The sequence below is a fragment of the Molothrus ater genome, chromosome 24 (genome assembly GCF_012460135.2).
Source record: "Molothrus ater isolate BHLD 08-10-18 breed brown headed cowbird chromosome 24, BPBGC_Mater_1.1, whole genome shotgun sequence".
Taxonomy (NCBI): domain Eukaryota; kingdom Metazoa; phylum Chordata; class Aves; order Passeriformes; family Icteridae; genus Molothrus; species Molothrus ater.
In genome coordinates, this window is record NC_050501.2 from 4,112,705 (window position 1) to 4,137,183 (window position 24,479).

General features: G+C 67.2%; 2 protein-coding genes across 4 annotated transcripts; both read right to left on the reverse strand.

The window, feature by feature from the left end:
- Nucleotides 1-507: 507 nt before the first annotated feature.
- MAP7D1 (MAP7 domain containing 1) lies at nucleotides 508-15,550 on the reverse strand. 3 transcript variants are annotated; one of them, XM_036397134.1, is made up of 18 exons: nucleotides 15,533-15,550; nucleotides 8,655-9,317; nucleotides 8,482-8,550; nucleotides 7,552-7,715; nucleotides 7,104-7,218; nucleotides 5,226-5,336; nucleotides 3,704-3,826; nucleotides 3,436-3,578; nucleotides 3,191-3,324; nucleotides 2,750-3,099; nucleotides 2,499-2,673; nucleotides 2,274-2,433; nucleotides 1,916-2,020; nucleotides 1,739-1,792; nucleotides 1,580-1,637; nucleotides 1,381-1,498; nucleotides 1,112-1,302; nucleotides 508-1,038 (listed from the first exon to the last, which is right to left on the reverse strand). In XM_036397134.1, exons 2-18 carry the CDS (start codon nucleotides 9,298-9,300, stop codon nucleotides 1,028-1,030), a joined length of 2,727 nt encoding a protein of 908 aa, XP_036253027.1. In that variant the 5' UTR covers nucleotides 9,301-9,317; nucleotides 15,533-15,550; the 3' UTR covers nucleotides 508-1,027. The 3 variants fall into 3 exon arrangements, with proteins under 3 accessions (XP_036253027.1, XP_036253025.1, XP_054373177.1); XM_036397132.2 differs by lacking the exon at nucleotides 15,533-15,550 and adding an exon at nucleotides 15,007-15,439; XM_054517202.1 differs by lacking the exons at nucleotides 5,226-5,336; nucleotides 15,533-15,550 and adding an exon at nucleotides 15,007-15,440.
- Nucleotides 15,551-18,334: 2,784 nt separating this feature from the next.
- On the reverse strand, nucleotides 18,335-22,549 carry LOC118695366 (uncharacterized). The gene is made up of 15 exons (XM_036396879.1): nucleotides 22,541-22,549; nucleotides 22,012-22,434; nucleotides 21,784-21,944; nucleotides 21,528-21,687; nucleotides 21,215-21,385; nucleotides 21,043-21,134; nucleotides 20,794-20,951; nucleotides 20,606-20,709; nucleotides 20,287-20,511; nucleotides 20,094-20,179; nucleotides 19,770-19,906; nucleotides 19,519-19,608; nucleotides 19,179-19,387; nucleotides 18,839-19,045; nucleotides 18,335-18,731 (listed from the first exon to the last, which is right to left on the reverse strand). Exons 1-15 carry the CDS (start codon nucleotides 22,547-22,549, stop codon nucleotides 18,444-18,446), a joined length of 2,520 nt encoding a protein of 839 aa, XP_036252772.1. The 3' UTR covers nucleotides 18,335-18,443.
- Nucleotides 22,550-24,479: the final 1,930 nt, after the last annotated feature.

Sequence of the window (24,479 nt, forward strand, 5' to 3'; positions counted from 1 at the left end):
CGGGCGTCGCGCGCGCCATTCCGCCACTTCCTCCTCCGCCCGTGGCGCGGCAGTGCGCGCAGCCCTTCCGGCGGGGAGCGGCACCGCGGGCGGGAAATGGCGGCGGGGGCGGTGACGGGGAGCGGCCTCCCTCGCCGTGCGGGCGGCCAGGGCGCGGCACGGGCCTCGCCAAAGGGGCCTTGCGGGCCCTCTCCCGTCCAGCCCTAATGTAACCCTCCCGGTCTGTCCCACGTGCGGCTCCTAAGGGCCTGGGAGGGAAGGGGCAGCCACGGGATAGAGCCCTGCTTGCGGGTGGGGCCGCTGGGATGAGGTTTCCCCCGATCGCCGGGACGGAGCTGATGGAGCGGGCACCGCTGGGAGCTCCGGGGGCGACCCCGGGCACGGGGGCAAACCTGCCCCGCTGCTGTGGGGGCCGGGAGAGCGCCCTGCCCTGCCCTGCCCTGCCCAGCCCAGCCCAGCCCAGTCCCCTCCCCAGCCCAGTCCCCTCCCCGGACACAGAGACGCACGCCGAGGGCATTGTCCACTTTTAATTGTTGTCAAAGGTTGTCTGGATGCATAACACTGTCACAAGGGCACAGAGCAGCGTGGTGCCGGCCGGGCCCGGGGACACTGGACACACGGACATGCGGGGGAACGTGGGGACCGGGAGCTGTGACACGGCTTCCCCCTGCCCCGAGCCCCCCAGAGCATCCCCACGCCCGGCCGGCTCTATTTACAGTATTCACAGACGTTGTACCCAGCGAGTTAAATAACTACATCATTACACCACACGTCTGGGGCGGCTCCGGCGGGCTGCGAGGGTGGGCTGTCAGTCTGATAAGGTGCATATTTAAAATAAAAAAAAAAACCCAACAAACGAAATAAAAACGAGAACAAAGAGAGGAGCCAGGCGTCCTCGCCGGGGCCCTGCAGCCCCAGGGTGCCCGGGAGGAGCAGCGAGGGTCGTGTTGTGACGACAGCTACAGGTCTGCGTGGGCCGCTGGGGTCAGGGCGCGGGCACTGGCCCCTGGGGACATCAGCCAGGCCCTCACAGCACCTCTGCAGGTGGGGAGAGCAGTGTGAGCTTGGGCTGCTCACAGCAGTGTCCCCCCACACCCCTCCTGCTGCTCACCTGTCACCTGCGGGGGCTTCACCACGGCCTGCTTGAGGAAGGGCTCCTTGTCGCCAAAGGGGATGATGCTGCCGGGGCTGCCACCGTGGTGGGAGAGATCCCGCAGCTCCTTGGAGCCCTCACTGCCCGAGAAGCCGTTCTCGTGCTTGCCGGGCTGCACGCCGTTCACCAGGGCTGCCGCCTCCTTGGAGCTGTGGGATGGGAGGGCTGGGCTCAGCCCCAGCCCCGTTACCCCCTGGCCCCTGCCCGGTGCCCCCACGGTGTCTCACCTTGGCTGCAGCCCCTCGCCCACCAAGCCCTTCGTTCCCCCCGGCGTCCCTGCGCTTGGGGTCTCTGTCTCCGGGAGCTCCTCTGCCTTGGGGATTGGCCCCAGGTGCTTCTCGCGGCCTGAGGACATGGCAGAACCTGGCTCAGCCATGGCCTGGGCCAGAGCATGGCTGGGGGAAGCAGCCTGGGGTGCCCACACACCTGGGGCATCTTCCTGCTCGGCTGCTTTCCCGTTCACCACCTTCTTGTCGTCCTTCTTCTGCAGGGACAGGAGAGCTGTGAGGGGCTGCAAGCAGGGGCAGGAGGGCTCTGTTGAGTGCCCAAATCCCCTGTGCCCCAGGACAGAGGACAGACTCCCACCTTGGTGTCTGCTGCGTCCGACTTGCGCGTCCTCTTCATGATCTCCTCCAGGCGCTGCAGTCACACAGGGACTCACACACGGCCCTGACCACCCAGACCTGCCCCTGGTGCCAGGCAGGACCCCTTCCAGGGAAAAACCTGCCAAGCCCCATGCCTGGAGATGCCCCCCAGCCTCACCTTCTTCCTCTCCAGCCGCTCCTGCTCCTCACGCTGGAAGTGCTTCTCCCGCTCCAGGCGCTGCCGCTCAGCCTCTTCGCGCGCCCGCGCCTCGGCCTCTTCCTTCTGTGCCACAGCAGGGCAGGAAGGGATGAGATGTGATGGGGGGAAAGGGATGGGGCAGGGACTGTGGGGATGTGCTGCCCGGACAGCTCAGCACAGCCCTGCCCCATGTTCCCTCCTGCCACCCTGGGCCTTGAGGGGCTGGGCTGGTTCTCACGAGAGTGAATCACAGGAGAACGTCCCCACCTTCCTCCTCCATCCCTGCCTTTGCCCCCCACCTCCTGCAGCCCCTTTCCCCACACTCTGTCACCCCCACCTGTCTCTGCAGCCGCTCCACCTCCTCTCGCTCAGCCCGGGCTCTCTCCTGGGCCTCTCGTTCCTCCTGCAGCCGCCGCTCCTCCTCCCGCTGCCGTGCCAGGGCCTCCCTCCGGCTCTGCTCCTCGGCCGCCCGCTGTGCCCGCTCCTCCTGCGCCCGCCTGCGGGGAGGGGGCCCTGAGCACGGCAGGAGCCTGGGGCTGGGGGCCAAGGGGACAACACCCACCTCTCCTGCTCCTCCTGCTCCCGGCGCTCCCGCTCCTCCCGCTCCCGCTGCTCCCGGGCCTGGCGTCGTTTCTCCGCCAACAGCCGGGCAGCCTCCTCCCGGTCCGTGGTGCCAGCAGGGGGTCTGGCTGGGGGGCTGGCCGGCACAGGGCCGGGGACTGCAGGGACTGGGGGGCCTGGGGGAGGCAGGCAGCGTCAGGGCTGCTCTGGCTTCTCCCAGCCCTGTGGCTTCCCCAGTGACACTGTACCCACCTGCTGTCGGCTCTGTGGGCACCTTGGGGGGCTCGGGAAGGGCTGGGGGTGCCGGACCCCGCTCCTCCTCCTTCCTCTCCCGTGCCTTCGCCTGGCCCTCCTGCTCCCCCCGCTCCTCCCGAGCCCTGGCCCGCACCTTGGGGGAGGAATGGACGCTTCGAGGCAGGGGCGGCTTGTGGGGAGAGCTGAGGGCCGGGCTGGGGGACGCCGGGCAGGCCTTGGGGGTGGCAGGGGATGAGGGACGGTTCTTGGGAGTGGCAGGGGATGAGGGACGGTTCTTGGGGGTGGCAGGGGATGAAGGACGGTTCTTGGGGGCAGCAGGGGATGAGGGACGGTTCTTGGGGCCGGGGCTGCAAACAGAGCAAGAGACAGTGTTAGTCGGGCTGGGGCAGCCCTCGGGTGGGGTCAGGGGCTGGGAAGCCTCAGGGTGGGGGTCCCGACCTGCTGTCAGCCGCAGGCAGGAGCCGGGGCTGTGCCGCCGGCAGTGACTGCCGCTTCCTGAGGCTGCGCTCACGGGACAGGGCGCTGCGCTCCTTGGCATTCTCCCGATCCTTCTCCTTCTTCTCCTTCTTCTTCTGCTCCGGCCAAGGACAGACAGAGATGGTGTCAGCACTGGGTGCTGGGCTTGGCCAGAAGCCACGCCGTGCCTCACAGCTGCCCTGGCACCCCTGGGAGGTGGCACTCACAGGCGAGGGCTCGGTCCTGCGGCGTGGGGTCACATCAGGGCTGGCGGCGGCCGCCTTCCGGCGCTCCCAGCAGCGGTGCGGCAGGCGGTGGTTGTGGCAGGGGCTGAGGGGGCTGGCGGAGGCTGAGCGGGGGCACACGGGCACTGGGGGAGGAGTGAGCAGGGTCAGGATGGAGCCGGCACCAATGGCAGATGCCCACTGACTCCAGGCTCACTCATCCTGGCTGCCTGTGCCAGGACTCGTGTGTCCCTGAGCCCTGGGGGCTCACCCTGCTCCTTGCCATTCCCAGCCAGCGTCACGGCGCTCCGGCTGCGCGCGAGGAAGGACAGGGTGGGCGTCATCAGCCGGTCCACGATGCTGCTCTCCCATGGGCTCAGCTGCAAGCTCCGGTCTGGGGAGGGAGAGGGGCCATTAGTGCACCACAAACCTCCAGACTCCAGTCCTGCTCTCGCAGCCGCCACTGGGAGGGAGCAGCCGTGTGTCTGCAGCAATACCACGGCGCAGGCACAGTTCCAGGAGTGCCCAGAGCTTGGCCGTGCTGGGGAGGGCTCCCCACGGCCCCATAAAGCTGAGCAGGATGAAGGGCCATGCCCATGGGTGGGCGTGGGTGCCTGTGGACGGCGCTGTGGCGTGACGACAACGGCGCCCTTGTGTCCTGTGGACACTGCAGTCACCATGTACCAGTGGTGCCAGGTGCCACCTTGGTGACAGCAGCCCCCCTGCTCTGCCCTCTCCTTCTGCCCAGCAATGGCACCCTTCTGTGCCCCTGCCCTGTGTGACCGAGGCCCTGGCACATGCCAGCTGCCCGGGGGACAGCACAGTGTGCCCTCATCCCACGGGAGCTGTGCTAAATCACCAGGCCAGGATTACAGCACCCACGGAACGGCGATGCCTGGCCACACAGCTGGCTCAGCTGGGCACCAAGCTGCCACTGGCTGCCCTGCAGCACGTCACCAAACACCCTGCGGCGCATGGGAACCACACGTGGAGACAGGGCCCCTCTGCCCCTCTCCACTGGGCACCAGGCCAGGGGCAGCACCAGCTGCTGGGAGGGGAGAGCACAGAGCCATAGATGCTGCAGGGGGACAGGGTGGCAAGTCTGGCACAGGCCCAGGGAGATGCTGCTCCCACTGGGGCAGTGCTGACAGCCCCCAGGTGCCTGTCCCTGGGCTGAGCCCCAGCACAGGGTGCTGGGAGCTGCCTGCGTCACCACAGCCACCGGCGTCAGCTGCTCTGGCTATTTATACCCGTCCGGGAAGGAGCCCATCGCCAGGCAACCCCGAAACACAACAGCAGCCCCAGCACTGGACACATCTCTCTGTTGGACACATCCCTCTGGCATGGCTGCAGCCCTGGGCAGCGCTCCCAGGGCCAGGATGACCTTGCAGCACCACCACGGCCACAGAGCTCTGTGGCACTCAGGAGCCTGTGGGGGCACTGGCACCGTGCCCAGCCCCAGGAGGGCAGGTGACAGGCAGCCCCTCTGTGGCTGCACCAGCACCCACCAGAGCCGCCCTGGGGCAGGGAGCCAAGCTCCCATCCTCATCCTGGCGCCCCATGGGGCTGCCACCACACAGCCATTCTTCCTCCTCCTCCTCTTCCTTCTCCTCCCAGCCCACACAGCCTCAAGGAGCCACCGGCCGGTTCCAGCCTCCTCCCCCAAACAGCAAACGGCTTCTCCTCTCTCCGCAGGCACCTGGGGATGGGGGACCCTGGCATCGGGGGTCCCCAGCACTGAGCGGGGGCCTGGCTGTGCCCCCTGCGCTGGGGCAAACGCAAAGGGCTCTTACTTCTACTGGGAGAGTTCCAGAGGGTGGCGGAGGATTTGGAGAGCCGCTTGTTGATTATAGAGTCGACGTGTTTGGGGAGGTTTACAGCGGACACCGAGCACCGGCTCGCACCTGGAGGAGGGAAAAGACACAAGGGCATTAAGGTCCCGGGGCCGGGGCTGGGCCCCCCACATGCAGCATGCACGGACGTGCCAGGGCACTGGGGCAGAAGTGGAACGACCAGGGGAGATGCTGGAGTCCAGGGACACAGCACAGAATGGGGTAGGAGATGCTGGAATCCAGGGACATGGTACAGAGTGGGGCAGGAGATGCTGGAATCCAGGGACACAACACAGAATGTGACAGGAGATGCTGGAGTCTGGGGACACGGCACAGAGTGGGACAGGAGATGCTGGAATCCAGGGACACGGCACAGAGTAGGGCCAGAGGGGACACTGGTGTCTGGGGACACGACACACAGCACTGGCATTCAGTATGGCAGTGTCTGAACCCTGCAGGGTCATGCTGGGATCATGCAGGGATCTCATCCTCAGAGAGCCAGGGAGGCTCCCAGGCCCTGCTACAACAGGTTTCCCAAACACAGTCCTGGGAATTGGGAGCGGGTGGCCGGGGACCTCAGCAGCACCAGATGAGCATCCACCCTGGGGGAGCAGGGTGAGGGCAGCAGGTCCAGACAGACATGAGACAACATCACACCGGTGCTGGGTCACTATGGCACTCCCAGGACAGTGCTGGTGGCTGGCAGCACCTCCACAGGTAGCTGGGATCTCCCCACCCTGCCTGGCTGCTCTGGACAAACAGCCAGGGGCGCTCAGGTGGAGACAGGAGATTGGTGAGTGACAGCTGGCAGCAGCTCCAGCAGCACATCCCGATGGGAAGTGGCAGGGGAAGGTGTCCCCTTGCCAGACCCTGCCAGGTGCTGCACCACAGACACCCCGAGCGTGCCACGAGCCACAGTGGCACACATGGCACCGAGACAGGATAACCCAGAATGTGGAGCCTGTACACACAGCCCAGCCAGGTACAGCCGGGCACGCAACACCTGAACACACAGCACTGGGCACACGGTGCCAGTGCACACAGCCTGGCACACAACACCTGTACACACAGCACTGGTGCCAGTATGCACAACTTGGCACACAACACCTGTACACAGCCTGGCCACATACAGCCAGGAACCTGTACACAGCCTGGCCAGGTACAGCCAAGAACACAACACCTGCCCCATGGCACGTGAAGGCCAGACAGTTCCTAGGGACACAGCGCTCTCCCCTATGTCACCATCCATGCCAGACAGTGCTGGCACCTGCCAGCACAGCACAGCAGTCAGGGGACAGTGGAGACCTCCACTTGTCCAAGTGCTGAATCGTGCAGGGTGTCCCCAAGAAGCCCTCACAGAGCAGGACCAGCTTCTGCAGCCACACACACAGCCATGGTCACCTCCATACTGGACCTGGAGGGGCCAAGCACTGTCCCTACCCAGCTGGGGGACAAGGGGACACGCCGCAGCACAGACCCCAACCAGAGCCTGCAGAGGCCTCGTGCAGCCCCACAGCCCCTGGGGCCAGGGGCTCTTCACAGCTGCTGGACACCTGGCAGCGTGGCCATGGCATGCTGAGGCAGCCAGGGCTGCCCCCAGGCAAGTCTCTGAGTGGAACAGGGACTGTGACACACAGCCTCCAGCTTACACCCAGCCCCACAGGAGCAGGGAACAGCCAGAGGGCCCCATCAGTCCCCAGCACAGCCCAGAGTGACGGCAGCATGCCCCACCAAGTGGGGCTGAGCTGGGTTTGAAGGCTGGCAGAGAGATGCCCAGCTGCCCCCACGGCTGTCAGAGCCACAGGGTCCCCAGGTGCCTGTGCCCAGCCCAGCACTCACCATCCTTGTGTGCAGGGGAGCCGTGGTGCAGGGCCCCAGCCCAGGACCACCGCTGCTGCCGGATCTCTGCCCACGTCTTCTTGACCGACCGCTGGATTGCTGCCTCATAGCGCTCCTGCCCGAGGGAGAGGGACAGGCTGAGCTCAGCAGCTGAGGGAGCAGGGCTGGGGCCAGCCAGAGCCTCCCAGCTTGAGGCCATGACAGCGATGGGGGTGCTTGGAGGGGGACAGGACAGTGATGCCTGCCCTGGCCAGGGCACACGTGCCAAGAAGCTGGGCACAGCGCAGGCTCTGCACCAGGAAGGAGGGGCAGCAGAGGATGGGTACAGTGGGCAGCTCCTGAAGGGCTCATGAAGCATCTCCTGAAGGGCTGCTGGAGCCACGAGAACTCCTCAGGGATTGCATCCCACGTGCCACCCCAGCCCCCTGATACCCATCCCCATCCCCACCTTATTCTTCTCCAGCTTCTGCCTCTGCCGCTCCTCCAGCACCGCCCGGCGCTTCTCCGCCCGCAGCCGCTGCTCCTCCAGCCGCTTGCGCCGCTCCTCCAGCTGCTTCTCCCGCAGCAGCCGCGCCTTCTCCTCCTTCTCCAGCCACAGCACCCGCTTGGCAGCTGTGGGGAGCAGTGGGGTGGCACCGGAGGCACAGCCCCGGGCAGCGCCGTGCTGGGACCGCGTGCCCATGCGGGTGGCGTGGGGCCACGGGCCGGCTGCGGCCGGGGCACGCAGGGCAGGCAGGGCAGGCAGGGCAGGCAGCATCAGGGCCGGCCGGCGAGGGAGGGGTTTGGGCCAGGACAAAAGGAAGGCCGGGAGCCCGCCGGGAGCCCGCCGAGCCGCGCGGTGAACAATGGGGGAATGAGGGTGGAAAGAGCGCGGGGACAAGGAGGCCCCATGCTCAGCGCAGGGGCCCTGCTCGCCCGCTGCCCCGAGCCACTCTGGGGCTGCTGGGGCTGCCTGCACATGGCAGAGCCAGGTACCAGGGCTGTGGCACCTGCACAGACCCGGGGAGTATCCAAAGCAGGGAGCAACAGTGTGTGCTGGGGGGTCTGCAGCATGCCTGGGGTCAGCAGTGTGCCTAGGGGTTAGTGGTGTGCCTGGGGGTCAGTGCTGTGCCCGAGGGTCAGCAGTGTGCCCGGGGGTCAGTGGTGTACTGGGGGGTCAGTGGGGCGCCTGGGGGTCAGTGGTGTGTGTAGGGGTCAGTGGTGTGCCCGGGGGTCAGCAATGTGCCAGGGAATCAGTGGCGTGCCTGGTGGGCAGAGCTGCCAGCACTGCAGTTCGCACCCAGGCTCAGCTCACCACAGCTAATGGGATTGCCCATGACCCAGCAAAGCTCCTTAGCCCCTGCCTCCCCCCCATCCACTTTCCCTCCCAGCTCCATACCCAGGTACTTGGCCCGCTCCTCGCGCCGCTCCTTCGCCTGCTTGTGCCTTGCCTGGGCTTTCTGGGTATCTGCAGAGGGGAAACACCGTCAGGGTAGTGCCCAGCCCCACCAGGCATCAATTGTGCCCACAGGGTGCAGCATCACTGGAGCACCACAACCTCCTGGCACCCACCTTGCTTGGGCCGGGGGCTGGCAGCAGGAGATGCTGAGGGGCGGCTGCTCCGGGGGCTCACATCCTTTGAGGGCCCAGCTGTGGCACCCAGGGAGCTCTTGGCATCAGGAGGGGCCCCCTCGGTGGCAGCTGGGGCTGGGGGCTGGCTCCCATGGGGCAGCGTCTCCGGGGAGCACGGGGCAGCAGCGTGGACGGGGACAGGCTGGCCAGTGGGGTGGGACAGTGCCTCTTCTTTGGGGTGCTCCATCCCAGGCGGCTTGGGGGGTCCAGGGGGGGATTGGTCACCCCGGGGGGGAACACTCTGTGCTGAGGGGACCACAGTGGCAGGGCTGGGGGACATGGGCTGTCCTGGCAGTGCCACGGCTGGAGGGCTGGGTCGGTCATGCTGCGGGGGGCTGCTGCTCTCAGAGGGGGGCAGCAGGGCCGGGGGGCACACGGGCTGCCGGGAGGGGGGCACGGCTGCAGGGATGGGCGAGATGATCTTCTCAGAGGGGCTGATGGCTGCAGGGACGGGTGGGACGGTCTTCTCAGAGGGGATGACATCCGGAGGGCCGGGTCGGTCATGCTGGGGGAAGCTGCGCTCTCCCTGCAGAGCACCCCCAGGCGTAGGGGGTGGCACAGAGGGCGGGGGGACGCTGTCTCCCATCGGGGATGGTGGCTTCCCTGCAAGAGGGACAGAGCAGAACACAAGGTCACTCAGGTGGGGAAGCCTGTGGAAGACCCATCCTCCCCAAACACAGCTCTCAGGGGACACAGCCCTGTCCCCCCAAACACAACCCTCAGGAGCAAGGCCAGGGAGGGCAGTGGGACCCCACCTCAGCCCTGCTGCTGCTGCTGCCCCAATCCTGGGGGCACCCACAGCGGGTGCCAGGCGCTGGGCGCACAATGCACAGAGGGACAGCCGGGCTCCGCCAGGCACTGCCACCACAAAGCTGCCCTTCATCCCCTGGCAGCTGCCACCCGGCCCTGCCGTGGGGGGACACGGGGCCAGAGACCCCCCAGGGGCACAGGGACCCCCACACTCCCCTGCCGCTCTCCCCAGGGGACGAGGACGTCGAGCGCTTCCGCGGCGCGGCCGGAGGCAGGATGGGCGCGGGCCTGGCCTGACGTCACCGTGACAGCCCGTGGCCCCCACGGACCCGCAGCCATGAACTCATGGCCCAGGAATGCACACCAGGCTGCCAGACAGAGCCCCCTCCCCGCGTGAGGCCGGCCCTGGGGCAGCCTGGGGGATGTCCCCCGTTCTGGGTGACCCCTGGGCACCCTGAGCACAGCCCAACGCGGTGCCAGCGCCTGGCAATGCCATGGCACGTGCCCTCTGTAGAAGTGGTGTCAGAAGAGTCCACAGTGACAACAGTGGTGGTGACTCCCCCGGCCCCCATTATCAGCCCTCTGCAAACAAACCCTTCAGTACTTGCCAGGATCCCAACTCCAACCCCTATGCAGCAGCAGCACTGTCACTCCCGGCCAGAATGATGCCAGACCCACCCCAGGACACACAGTTCCAGCCCCATGGACATCACTGCAGTGAGCCCCTGGCTCCAGGGGAGGATGGCAGAACCCCAGTGACCAGCAGCCACCACCAGCTGATGTCACACACGGCTCAGCCGTGTTTGCAGAGCTCTCCACAACCCTCAGCAAGGGGCAAAGTGTGGGCTCTGCAAACACAGCCGGCGCCGCTCCTCACCCACTCCACGGCTGCTCACCCACCCCACAGCTCCTGACCCACCCCGTGCTGGAGTGCTCCAAGCCAGGGTCAGCCCAGGCTGCCCACACAGGCACTGGGCACTGCCAGCCCCCTGCACTGACAGCATGGCCACACCCCAGCTCCCCTGGTCCCCAGAGAGGGGCTGGGGGTGCTGCTGCAGCCCCCCAGGCCAGGGCTGTGCCACAGGGTTCCCCCACCCTGGAGTCCGTGGGGACACAGGCAGCCCCGGCCCCCCCGCAGACTTTCCGGGCATTTTGTGCTGCAGGAAGCCAGCCCATCCCCTGGCCCCGATCCTGCACATCCCACGGCCCCAGAGCTGCGCCCTGCGAGGCAGCCGTCGGTCTGATGAGGGGCTGGGACTGGGGGCTGCCCTGCTGTGTTCCCCCAGGGCTGCCTCAGATGGGCAACCACAGGCAGCAGGGCTTGGCAGCCCCCAGGTGCCAGATCCCAGGATGGCACCTGCAGTGTCACTGCGTGTGTACCAGCTGGGAGGGGTGACCCTGGGACCACTGTGGCGGCACAGCCAAGTGCTGCCCACAGGGTGTGAAAGCATCAAGGCCAGGCTGATCCCCTGAGCAGATGGAAATACCTCAGAGAGCCCTGGACGTGTGGGGAGCACTGGCAGGGGACAGTGGGTGCTCCTGCCACTCCACACAGCCAGGCACAGAGCCCTGGGCAGGATCTGCCCTGCCCCATGGCCAGAGAGAAAACAGCACCTGTGGCCAGGGCAGGGCTGTGGGCACGGCCAAGACTTCCAGGCCCAGCCAAGACCCCAAGGTGGGGCAGGGCCAGCCCTGCCGCCATCTGTCCCTGTCGCTGCTCCAGCACGGCAGCTGCCCTGAAACCCAACGCTGCCTGCGCCCAGGCGGCGCGGGCGTCCCCTCTCCCCCGGCCGGGGCATTCCACACGGATTAGCTCCCGTCCCCCCAGACACGCAGGCACGGCTGCCCTGCAGCACCCAGCCCCATGGTGCTGCCACCGGGACGGCGCCGTGCCCAGCACAGGGCGCGGTGCTGCCCTCGGTGCTGCAGCACCCAGCCCGTCCCGCTCCTCCCACGAGTCCCTTTGGCACCGGTGCCCGTGCCACCGAGCACCAGCGGCACCTCCAGCCTGGCAGTGCCCGGTGCAGCGCGGTTCCTTGGCCGGCACATGGCCAGGGATGCTCAGCCAGGCGCAGGCAGATCCCGGTGCCGTGAAGCGAGAGCACATCGAGGCCCGCGGGCGCTGCTCGGACCAGCGGCCCTCGTTAACTGTCCCTGCAGGGCACTGCCCAAAACGACGGGGGGGCACCCGCCCAATGTCACCTCAGCTCCCCTCAGCTCCGTATCCTTGTGTTCCTGCTCTGCAGCACAGCCAGGGCAGCCACAGGCAGCTCCGCATGCCCAGCAGGGCAGGGGGCATCAGCAGGGCTGATGGTGCACTGGAGGTCATTGCTGAGTGGTGCAAAGCCACCTAAAGGTGCTGGTGTCACAGTGCCCAGCCACCCTGGCCATGGCAGGAGTCCCTGCTGTGCCAAGGACATGACCCTGAGGCCAGCCCAAAGAGCCACTGCCGGCCCTGCAGAGCTGCTCCCCACAGCCCTGGGGACATCCATGTGTGCAATACACCCTCAGGCCCTCCCTGATGCAGCTGTTCCCAGCTGCCTCCCCTGCCTTGATAGCAGCCCCATGGGGATGGGTTCCTGGGTCTCTCCTTGCCAGCAGGTCCTGGTGCAGAGCAGGAAGGCAGCCGTGGCCACAGAGCAGGGATGGCTCTGTTGGTGCTGGTGTCCACTCTGCCTGAGGCCACCAGAGCACTGTGGCATGCACCAGGATGCTCCAAGCCCTGGAGGTGCTCCAAGACCCAGTGCTGCCCCTGATTCCACCCCAGGCTCAGCACTCAGATGGGCCTTGGGGCTGAGCCCTGCCCTGTCCCACCCAGCTCCTGGGATTCCAGTGTGCTGCAGCAACCCTCACACCTGGATGACAGGGACAGTGAGCAAGTGCTCCTGACACATCCCTGGAACGTCCACAGCACATTCCCAACATGTCCCCACTATGTCCTGCCTGCAGGCACAGCACTGACACGCACCCTCAGTGCTGGCTCACATGCCTGGGCAGGGAGATATGGGCAATGCCAGCAGCCCCTGCCTCAGGGGTGGCCAGTGCCACCCTGGCAGCCGCCATCAGCAATGACACCCTGTCCTCAGCAGGGACAGCCACTTGCAGCCTGTCCCCAGGCACACGGGCACTGTCACCCATGGCTGGCTCCTCTCCCCGCCACCTTGGAGCCAGTGAAACACAGCTGGCAGCTGGCTGGGCTTCAGCCACAGTGCCCCACCACTGCCCAGAGCCCTGCTCTGGGGGACAGGCTGGAGCAGGGCAGGAGGGGACAGGCAGCAGGGCCCCTGCTAGGGCACAACCAGGTGCCAGGCAGGAGAAAGAGGCATATCCAGCCTCCTTCCCAGGGCTTGTGTGCTGCCAAGGCTCTGGGATAGGGGTATGGGGGCAGCCATGGGGAACTGCACCAGCCCCTGGGCCAGGGCAGGGGTCACTGAGCTCCCGTGAGCCAGCAGTGACGCGCCGAGCTGGAGAGCAGCAAGGGGAACTTGGGATCTCGTGGTGAGAGCAAGGCCAAAGCCAGGGGGTTTCCAGGGTTTAAAACACACATGAAGGAAAGAGCTGGAGCTGCTGCTGCTGCCCCAACACCCCCACAGCAAACCGTGGCTGTGGTCACCGTGCAAGCCCAACCAGCCCGAGGGCAGGGGCAGGAACACCTGCCCACCATCCATCTGGCACACTGGCAGTGGCGACAGGAGGTGCCCTCGTCCTTGGGGCGACCCATGCGGCGCCACCAGTGCCCAGGGCAGCCAGCCCAGGCGCGCTCCCGAAAACCTGTCTGCTAGCATCATGCTGAGAAACAGAAACCTGGCTGGAAGGCAGGGCATGGGGCTCCGAGCCTGCCAGCATCCAGCCCCTTGGGGAGCAGGTCAGTACCCCCAAAAAACAGGTCCAGTGCCTCACAACACGGATGTGGCACCTACCAGGGCTGGGGCCATGCAGGATCCGGCTCTTTTCCCAGCAGGCTGCCTGTGGGGCTGCCCGACCCTGCTCAGAGCCCTCCAAGGAGCGAGAGCTGTGCTAACTATTTTGGACATGGCACCACGGGACTGTCACATCACCACTCTGCACGTCGCATCACGTTGCTCTGACGGTTTCGCAGCAGCGGCTCCTGCGCTGGGAGAACTCTCGAGCTGCTGCTCCCAAACACAGGCACTGGCGGGCAACCAGCTCGCCCTCCCTCTCCTCCGTGCCAAGGGAGAAGGGCTGGAGAAGCTGAGGGAAACCTGGATAAGGACAAACCTCTGCCTGCTCCCTGCCTTGGTCCTTGTCCCTTGGTACACCGCATCCCTCTGCCCACCTGGGCAGCTCTGCAGGTCACACCCTGCCCTGGCTGCCCTTCAGGAGTTGCTGGCCTCCAGTGCCACTGGCTGCCCCACACATGGTGGGTCCCGACCCCTTGAGTGAAATCCCATCCCTGCTGGTGGCTCCGAGCCGCTCTAGGCAGCAGGACAGGAAGCAGCCCGGGCTGCCCAGTCATGCAGGTCACCCACACGGGACAGGGCAGGGATGGTCCCTGAAGGAGGACATGGTGCAAAACCGTCCGTGCTCCTTCAGCACCATTCTGTGCTCACGGGAGAGCAGCCGGTGACCCACAGGGCGGCCGGGAGCAGCCAGCCCCGGTCCCCGGGCCGCCACAGCATCGAGTGGGCAGGCCACGGCGAGCGGGAAGGCGGCGGGGGCAGACAGCGGGACTCAGACAACATGTCTGGCGCAGGACGCGTCCTTCGGGCAGCGATGGCAGGACCCGCGGCCGGTTGGTGCGGGAGCCGCCGGTTTTCAGCATCGCCGGGAGCCGCAGCCATCCCTCCCTGTCCGCGAGCCCGGGCGATGGAGCACTGGGGCCGAGGGGGAGGGGAGCCGCCTCTCCTCTTCCTCCCGCGGTGGGAAGCGGCTCCGCGGAGCTCTGCTTAGTCACAGCGAGCGCTGCGCTGGAGCCCCGAGAGGCAGCGCCAACCCCGGCTCCGAGCGCGGCCCCGCCGCCGCCGCCCTCCCCGGTTCATCCCGGGGCAGCGGGACCGGCCCTGCCGGGACCAGCCGCGAGTCCACGCGGCGGGGAGGGGGCGGCCCCGGCGGGCTGGGGGCAGCGGGTGCCTCCCACCGGGGGCATCGCCCACCGCCCGGCGGGGACGAGCCGGGGCGGCGCCGGCGCCGCCACCCCCGGGGCTTCCCAAGGGCAGCCCCGCTGCACCCCCCCGGCGGCGGGGCCGGGGCCGCTCCGGCCCTCCCCAAGATGGAAGGGCCGTGCCCGGGCTTTGTCCCTCCCGGGAAGCCGCCCCGGCCCCGGCAGTGCGTTCCCCCCCCTCGCCCCCCCCGGCTCCTCCACCACCTCCCCGGGCCGCCGCCCCGCTCCGCTCCGCCGCATTCCGCGGACCCGGCCGCCGCATCTCCGCCGGCACAGCGGGCCGCATCCCGCACCCCCCGGCAGACCCCGCAGCCCCGGGCCGCATCCCGCACCCCGACTCCTTGCGGCCCCGCGGTGCGGGAGGGGGCCCGGGCACTCCCCGGAGCCGGTACCGGCGCCGCCGCCGCCGCGGATCCTTACCGAGGGGCTGGGGCTGGGGCCGGGGCTGCGGCTCCCGCCCGGCGCAGCTCCGCTCCATGGCGCGGCAGGCGCAGGGGCTGGCCCAGCCCCGCTCCCCCCGGCCCGCGGGGGAGGACGCTCGGCGCTCCCCGCCCCGGCCCCGCGGCCCCGGCCGGGGGGAGCGGCCGGGGGATGCTCCGCCTCGCCCCGGCTCCAGACGCGGCCCCGCAGCCCCGAGCCGGCGCCGCTCCTCCCGCAGCCGCGGCTGGGACCCCGCGCCCGTCACTCCCGCCTCGGGCCTGTCCCCGCAGCGCTCAGCATCCCCCAGCTCTGCTCGGCCACTCGCCCGCCTCCAGCCCCTGCTCTCCCAGATTTTGGGGCTCGCACACACATTTTACGATGCTCCGGTCACGCGCGAAGCGCTGGCCCCGCAGCAAACCCGCCCCGCCCCGAGCAGCACCGCGATGCACAGCCAGCATCACCCAGACCGGCTGCCCCAGCCTCAGGCACCCCAAAAAGACACCGATTTGCCGTTTCCGAGCCCCACCTCAGCTGTTCGAGAGGCCTTGGAGCTGCTGCTCCCCCGCTCCCCGTCACACGTGAGCCTTAGTCACCGCCAGCAGCCGCCTCCGCTGGCGGGGCTTCCCCCCGCCCGAATCCCACCCTGCCCCGGTAACCGGCAGACAACAGAGGCCTCTCCCGCTCCCCGGGCAGGAGCAGGGCCCCCGCTCAGCGCTGAAACCCCTTTGGGCCCTGCTTGGACGGGAATGCAGCAGCACGGCCAGGGTAGGGGACGGGGTAGGGGACGGGTGGGCAGCACCAGCAGTGGAAGGAACACGGCTCCAGGCTCTGCAGGGGCACCGGGAGGCAGGGACGTGTCCTTGTCCACCTCGTGGCCAGCCTGCTCCAGGCATACCGCACAGTGCCCGGCTCTGGGTGTGTGGATGAACCAAGTTAGTTTTCTGCGGGCAGCACCCATCAGAGATGCCTGTTTTGGGCATGATGTCACCGCAGGCCAGGAGATCCCCTGCCACTCATCCTCCCTCACCTACCAGGCAAACAGGTTTACCGAAATCCCAGCCCTTTTCCTTGGAAGTGCATTCCCCTGAGTCAGGGATGAGGAGCTCCTCAGCAGACGGGGCGGCCCCACTCTGTGATGCTGCAGGGGTAGCCCTACACCCCAAATCACCCTAAAGTCATCACCCTCCTACAGCCTGTAGCCCTGCACCCTCCCACCTCACCAGACAGAGCAGAGGCTTCCTGAAACTCCCAGAGCCTCGCCTGCCAGCTGACTCCCCACCAGGGAATGCTGCACGGCCAAGCCTCAGCTCTGGGAGCTGGGCACCCCAGGAGGATGGCAGGGAGAGCAATGTCCCAAAGAACTCACAAAGCCAGGATATGCCTGGCACAGGAAAGGGGAACAGCCCCACTCACATTGCTGCATGGCTGAGCCTCCAAGGGGCTGCAGCAGCCCCACAGCTCTGTATTTCCATGGCACACAAGGGATCTGGCAGAACGGGACTGGAGCCACTCCATGACATGCTCCAAGGGTGACTATGGGTGGCTTCCAAAGCCTCTTTGCCTGTGGGTCCCACAGCATCACCTGGAGCAGATGAGCACCTCAAGGCCCTGGGACAGCCTGGCACTGGATCCAGCCACATCCATGGTCCTTCTCCCCACAGAGGGGTCAGTCTGGAGCAGGGGCATGGTGAGGAAGGGGCAACCATGGGTGTACAGGGCCTGTGGCCATGCTCCAACAGTGCAACATGAGAGGGCTCATGAATGCCATGCCAGCCCAAGTCGATGGGCTTATACAAGCAGGGATTGATCAATGACTGCTGCAGGCAGAGACCTGCTGTGTTGGGGTTCCTGGGTCCAGCCCCACCGTTCCCGTGGTGCTGGGAACAGCTGCCCCCCCTGAGCTGATGGAAAATCCGATGAGCTCATGATGAGCACGGCACCCAGCCCTGGCTGCAGCATGCCCCAGCACTCCCTGTGCTCCTCAGCCCTGTAGCGTGGGGTGCAACACTGCCATGGCTCTGTTGGGCCAGTCTGGGCAGGGGGCTGCACCCTCAGGCCCAATACCTGGCCCTGATACCAACTGTAGGGACCCAGAGGGATCAGCACTCCAAAGTCAAAGGATAACTACAGCCACAGCTCAGCCCTGCCAGCAGGAGCTGACACTGTGCAAGTCTGGGAGCAAACAGGGATAAGGATGGCAAATAAACTCTGCCAGCACCTCTGAGCAAAGTACTGTGTGGGACACCCCATCCCACCCATTTCCACCTGCTCCCTATCCCTCTGCTCCCACCTCTCTCCTCAGCCCCAGGACTTTGCCCTGGCCCTACGCTGCTCCCACCCTGCTGCTCTGACACGGTGCCCACAAGGGCTGCTCTGAATTCCTGTCCCCAAAGCACTCCAGCTGATTCCCTCTAGCCATGGGGCAGTGACCCAACCGGACCCTGGGAATGAGTGTCTGTCCCTGTGTCCTGTCCTGGGGTGGATGGATGCATGCAATAGGAACCCATCTCCAGAAGCATATCAGGGCAACAACCAGACACCCAGCATGCTGCCATGGGGCTACACCACAGCCCATGGCAAATCTCAGCTGCTGCAGAACAATCCCCTGTGGCTGTCAGTGACAAATGGGCCAGCAATGGGCTGAGCCACAGCGGGCTGCGCCCTGCCCTGCCGCAGCTCGCGCCTGCTCTGTAATTATCCCAAGCCGCATCTGTAATTAGTGTCCTGATGTCATGGGGTCAGGCCTGGGCAGCCCCACGCGCTCCCCGCCGCCCCCACCTTGGCCTCCGGCCTTGGGGCTGGAGGAGATCACAGTCTTCCAACACCATCCGGAGGAGTTCCTGCCCAGCTCCGGCTCCCCGCCAGCATTGCTGCCAGAATCACATCCCAGCGCTGTTTCACAGCCCCCGAGCTGCTGCAGGGCTGGATCTGTCCCTCGGGCCAGCGCAGGGCTTGCTCGCTCCAAACACTGCCCCCTTCCCTGCAGCATCCCGGCCTGGGAAGGAGAAGGGCCAGCCCCTGCCCTGCCGAGCCTCGCAGGGCTGCCAGTCACCGCTCCCTCGGCGCAGGGAATGCGCTGGGGCAGCCCTGCGGTTATAAATAGAGCGGGAGGAGCAGGCACGTGTGGCCGCAGCACACGCGGCTCCGGCGGCCGCTGCCCCGAGGCCGGTGTGGGGCACGGGAAGGGTGTGGGGCTGCAGCAGCAGCGCCTCGGGGTGGGACAGCCAGGGCAGGAGGGTGAAAGCACCGAGCAGGGCAGCGCGGTCCTGCTCCGGGGAGATGCCAGCGCTGCGCCGGGAAGGATGGAGGGGAGGCCCCACACAGCTGCCACGGAGCACCAGCACTTTATTGCAGGGCAGAGAAGCACCACACTGCCCGCGGCACACGGAGTACCTTCCATCCCTTCCTCTGACAGCACCCTGTGCCCACCCCCGCCGCTAACACGTGCGTAAGGGCCGGGCCGTGCCGGTGACACTGAACCGTGCGCTCAGCACCTCCGAGGGCGCCCGTGTCTTCTGGCCCGGCTGCTGCCCTCCGGCGAACAGGGTGAAGGTGCCGGGCTCCAGGCGCCAGTCCTGCGCCCAGACAGCGCGCTGCTCGGCCAGCACCTGGAAGAACAGCTTCACCTCCCGGCCGGCCAGCACGGCCACACGGCGGAAAGCCACCAGCTGCCAGCGGGGCACTGGCACGGATGACTGCTCCCAGCGCAGGTACAGCTGCACCACCTGCACGGAGGGATGGGACTCAGCACAGTGGGACTCTCCCTTGCAGGGGGAGCTCGGGCACATTTGTACCCCACACAGCCAGATCAGTGCAGAGCAGCTGTGCCCACCTCGTCGCTGTCCCGCAGCCCTGTGTTCTCCAGCACCACAGACACAGAGAGGTTGGCACAGACGGGCAGCACTGGGGGGCTCAGCACCAGGTCCCGATAGCGGAAGGTGGTGTAGGACAGCCCGTACCCAAAAGGGTAGAGCGGGGCCTCCTGCCCATAGTAGCGGTATGTCCGTCCCTCCATGGTGTAGTTCTCCATCGGTGGCACCTGCGGGACAAGGGCAGTGGAACAGGGCAGGGCTGGGCGGGCACAGGCAAGAACCACAGCCCTGCACCCCGCAGCTGCTCCAGCCAGCAAGGCAGGGAAAGGCTAAGGGTGCAACCAGCAACCCTGGCCTTACCTGGTGCATGCCTGCAGGCCAAGTGGCTGGCAGCCGGCCAGCCGGGCTGGCCCCTGCCTCGCCCAGCAGGACCCTGGCAATGGCCAAACCCGTGGCCTGGGCAGGGAAGAAGCAGGCCAGGATGGCCCCCACGCCGTCGTGTGCCTGAGCCCAGCTCACGTCCAGGGGCCCCGCGTTGAACAGCAGCAGAATGACGGGGCGCCCAGCGGCTGCAGGGAGGTGGCTGTCACTGAGAGGCCACCTCTGTACAGTGCCACTGTAGTGGCACTGCTGGGATGGCCCCAGGGTGTGCCATGGATGAGGGAAACCTGGGTGGGTTGAGGTGCCACAGAGCCCCTACCCGCCTGCACAGCATCCTGCAGCAGCTCCAGCTGGTGCCCTGGCAGGGACAGGTCACTCCGGTCTTTGGCCTCTGTCTCCACATCTACCCCTGGGTGGGGACAGCCAAGGGAGAGCCCCTTACACCCCTGTGGGTAGACAGGGCAGAGGGGCACCGACCACCTCAGAGGTGGCTCATGGGCAGCCCCTCTCTCCTAGAGCACTCCCCTTCCTCTGGCAGTGCCCACCCAGTGCCCTCCCACTCCCACCTACCTGTCCCCAGGCAGACCAGCACCACATCAGCTGCCCCGACCACCCTCACCAGCTCTGCCCGTGAGTACCACTTGCACCATGGCTCACTGCAGCCTGCTGTGAAGCTGACATTGGCCCCCAGCATCTCCAGCCCCCTCCTGCACCAGGGAAGAGCAGAGGACACAGGGGCAGCTGTGCCCCAGGGTCGGGGCACAATGGGGACAGCCCCCTTGCCTGGCCACCAGCCAAGGGCCAAGCAGCTCCAGCAGCAGCCCTGGACAGTGCCCAGAAGAGGGGAATAGTGACCAGGAGAGGGGGACATGAGGTGGGACCACGCTGTCTCACCGGGGAGTGTAGATGTACTGAGGCTCCGGCACTGGTGCATAGTCCCCAAACAGTACCCGGGGATTGTCAGCAAAGGGACCCACGACCTGCAGAGGGCAGAGGGGTGAGGGTGGGCACCAGCAGCCCTGTGACACCTGTGTGCCCTGCACTGGACCCATCATGTGCTCCTGCCCACCCCCTTGCAGGGGCTCACCGCGAGGCGCTGGCCGGACAGGGCCTGGGCCCGCAGGGGCAGTGTCCCCCGCACATTCTTCAGCAGCACAAAGCTCTTGACAGCAGCTTCCAGAGAGAGGTTGCGGTGCTCGGGGCTCTGCACCACACTCAGGTCCAGGGAGCTGTAGGGGTTCATGGCTGGGGGGTCAAACTCCCCCAGACGCATCCGTGTGTAGAAGAGGGGCCGGACCCGGTCACGCAGCATCTGTGGAGACCCCGACCCCAACACCTCAGTTGTGCCCGGCAGGGACAGCCCAGGCTCTCTGCCCACACCCCTGGTCCCACTCCCCTCGGCTCACCTGCAGCGTGATATTGCCCATGGCCAGAGCCTGAGGGATGCGCATGAACACGTTGTTCCTCATGCCATAGGAGAGCTCCAGGTTGCAGCCAGCGTTCACCGAGGCTGCCGTGCCAGGGAGAAGGGAGAACTCCCATCATGGCTGTGTCATGCCTGGGGACTGACCCCATGCCCAGCCCCTGAGCTCACCAACTGCTGTCTCCAGGAAGCTCTGTGTGTAGTGGTGCCCTAGCATGATGAGCTCCACAGCCCCCTCGTCGCTCACCACGTAGCCATCAAAGCCCCACTCGCCACGCAGGATGTCCGTCAGCAGCTTCTTGTTGGCACAAGCGGGGACACCGTTGATCCTGTTGGAGAGGGGATGGGGCAGCCAGGAGAGCGGGGCACTGGCCATGCCAAGGGCAGCCCAGCCCACGTGGCCCCTGCCATGCTCCACACCTGTTATAGCTGCACATGAAGCTGTAGGAGCCAGCCCGCACACATGCCTGGAACTGGGGCAGGAAGGTCATGCGCCAGTCCCGCTCCAGCACCTGCAAGCACCATGGCAGAGCGGGGTCAGCACCTGGAGTGTCCCCTGCCCTAATAACACCCCCTGCCCCGCTGTGCTCACCTTGGCATCGAAGCTTAGCCTGGAGACGGGGATGTTCTCAGGGCCTCCGTGCACGCTGAAGTGTTTGCAGCCAGCGCTGGCCTTAACGTAACGGGGGTGCTGGCCCTGCAGCCCCTGCACAAAGCTGCGGGCCAGCTCCCCACTCAGGAACGGGTCCTCCCCATAGGTCTCCTGTCCGAGGCACAGGTGGGTCACCTTTGGGAGCCCCGTCCCCACATCCCCACAGCCTGGCAAGCCATGGCCACATCCAGCTGGTCAGCCACGGTCCCTTGTGGTGTGATCCCAGCCAGGGATCACCCGCCCAAGCTGGCACCTGGTTCCTCCCCCACAGCGGGTGCCTCATGATGTTCAGGACGGGGCTGAAGCAGCTGAGCCCGGTGTGGTCAGTGTAGCGTCCAGCAGCAGCAAAGCTGTTGTGTTTGGCTCTCACCTCGGTGGCCGTGGCGTTGGCCACACGGTAGATGAGTTCTGGGCTGTGGGAACAGCACAGGGGTGTCAGGGCGACGTAGGCAAGGGGGGACCTGTCTCACCAGGTCCCATCCCACACCCCCGGTCCCCGGTGCTGGTACCTGAAGGCGGCGGCGAGCCCCAACGCCTGCGGGAAAGCCGTGGCCCATCCAGGTGCCTCGCCGTCGCCTCGCAGACACTCGGTGTTCCAGTTGTAGGGCGCGATGCCCAGCCGCGGGATGGGGGGCGCGGGGCCGTTCCCCATCGCTCCCCCCCTCGCCACCTGCGGGGCAGCGGCGCTGAGCGGGGAGTCCCGCGGGGGCCCCGGGGGGGTCCCGCCGCCCCCTCACCTGCAGCACCAGCTCGGCGGGGCTCAGCCGGCCCAGCAGGTCGTCGAGGCGGCGCTGCCAGGGCAGAGAGGGGTCCCAGAAAGGGAAGGGGGGCGGCTGAGCCCGGGCTGCCCCCGCGCCCAGCGCCGCGCTCAGCACCAGCAGCCGCAGCCCCAGCGCCGCTGCTGGGAGAGCCCCGCACAGGCATGGCCCGGCCCGGCTCCCGGGATTTGCACGGCATGGCTCGGCCTGGCTCCTGGAATTTGCACGGCACGGCACGGCTCGGGCCCCGCGATCCGCACGGCATGACTCGGCCTGGCTCGCGGGATTTGCACGGCATGGCCCGGCCCGGCTCCCGGGATCTGCACGGCACGGTTCGGCCCGGCCCCGGTGCACCAAGCCCCCGCGATGGGCGCGGCGGGGCGGAGCGCGCTGCAGGCGGTCCTGCGCCCACCGGACGGGGCGGAGCGCGGTAGAACGGGACAGGTCGGGGGGCCCGGGGGGCTTTGCCAGGTCCCGGCCGCCCCCCGGGCCGGTTTGCGAGATTCACCCCGTGCATCGGGGTCTGTATGCGGGGGACGGCGAGCCCCGAGACCCGCGCAGCCCGGCCCCGCCGCGGGGACAAGTGGCGGCGTTTCGGTTCCGCCCGTCTCCCGGAGCATCTCCCGTGTGCGGGCGGGAACCGGCAGAGCCGCCCGGCGCCGTCAGACCGGCTCTCGGTGCCCTCGGCTGCAGCGGGGCTGGCTCGGCCCCTGCCCGGGGCCGGGGAGCAGTAACGGCTCCGCCTGGGAGGGATCTCCGTGCTCACTGGCCGTTGTGGCACGACACGGACTGAGATGCCACCGCGGGTGCCCTGTGCCCCTCATGCCCCCCAGCTCAGCACGGAGGGACACTGCCAGGGACCTCTGTGGTGACCAGGGACACGGTGCCTTCTTACGTTGGATATTAGGAAAATGTTCTCCCCCCCGAGGGTGCTGGGCACTGCCCAGGCTTCCCAGGGAATGGGCATGGCCCCAAGGCTGCCAGAGCTCCAGGAGCGTTTGGACAACGCTCTCAGGCACAGGGTGGGATTGTTGGGGTGTCTGGGCAGGGCCAGGAGCTGGACTCCATGGTCCTTGTGGGTTTGATCCAACTCAGGGTGTTCTAGGATTCAATGATCTCCATCAGCCACCTGGGGAGTGGTGGCCACTGTGGCAGGAGAGCACAAGGTGGCATTTGGGACTGGGAGCAGGAGGGGACGTGGCTCTGCAGAGCCTGGGACAACCAAAGCACGCCCCGGTGCCAGCCCAGTGCCCCGCAGCTGGCCGTGTCCTGGGGATGCAGCCATGTAAGGCAATGCCAGCAGGTCACCACAGCCCGGCCGGTCCCCAGGCTCCTGCTCGGCGGTGACAGCGAGCCAGCTCCCAGCTGCTGGATTCCTGAGCAGCCAGCAGGAGTGGGGCGGTCCCCCTGTGCCCAGAGCACGTCCTGCCCCCAGCACACCACCCCAGCACTCACTCAGTGACAGATCTGGGACGGGGACATAATGGGATAAACAAATAAACAACAGGAGATTAAATAAAAAGTAAACAATGCCAGGCACACTCTGTCTGGGAGCAGAACCTGGTGCACCGGGGGCCATGCTGGCTTGGGGAGGGCCAGGGGAAGCTGAGCTGTTCAGGGAATATTCCCCACAGTTCCTGCAGCCCCAAGCCAGGCTGGTTTCTGTGACAGCCTGTCCTTTGCCCTGCTCTTGTGGGGTCATTTGTGGGCCTCATGGGTGGAAACCTACTTGTGTTCCATATTGAGCCGCAGCCTAAGGATCTGAGCTTGCCCAATCCTGCCAGCACAGGGCTTGCTTCATCCACCCATCTGCCCTTTCCCCAGAAATCAGCCCCTGTCGAGCCCCTGGAGCCGGGCAAGGAAGGCACAGGAACAGGGCCTGGCCCTGGCAGAGCTCAAGGAGCGTTTGCACAATGCTCTCAGGAACACGGTGGGATTGCTGGGGTGTCCTGTGCAGGGCCAGGAGCTGGCCTCGATCCTTGTGGTCCCTCTCAGTTGGGGATATTCCACGATTCTACTCCGACTCCAAGGTGGCAGTGTGGGACCAAGGTGGGAGCAGGAGCGCAGCCGAGGCCCCCTTTCCCATGGGGCTGGGGGCCGCGGGGAGGCCTGCAGGGAGCCAGCAGCACCGGGACCAGCCGTAGGGAGCAGCACCGGGGTCACCATTGCGCCACCGGCCGGGCAGGGGCCACAGGCTGGCGTTCGGGGGCAGCGGGAGCGGCGGGGCCGGGCCGGGCCCAGCGCGGCCCCGATGGCGGCAGCGCCGCCACGGTTGAGGCGGGCGGTAGCGCCCCCTGGCGGCGACCGCGGCCGTCACCTCCCGCCGGGATTGGGCGGTGCCTCACGGTCACGTTGGCGCGCGATGCCCACTGGGGTTTGTAGTCCAGCCGGGCGGGCGGGGCGCGGACGGTGGCGCGGCGGGGACTGCGTGTCCCGTGGTGCCCCGC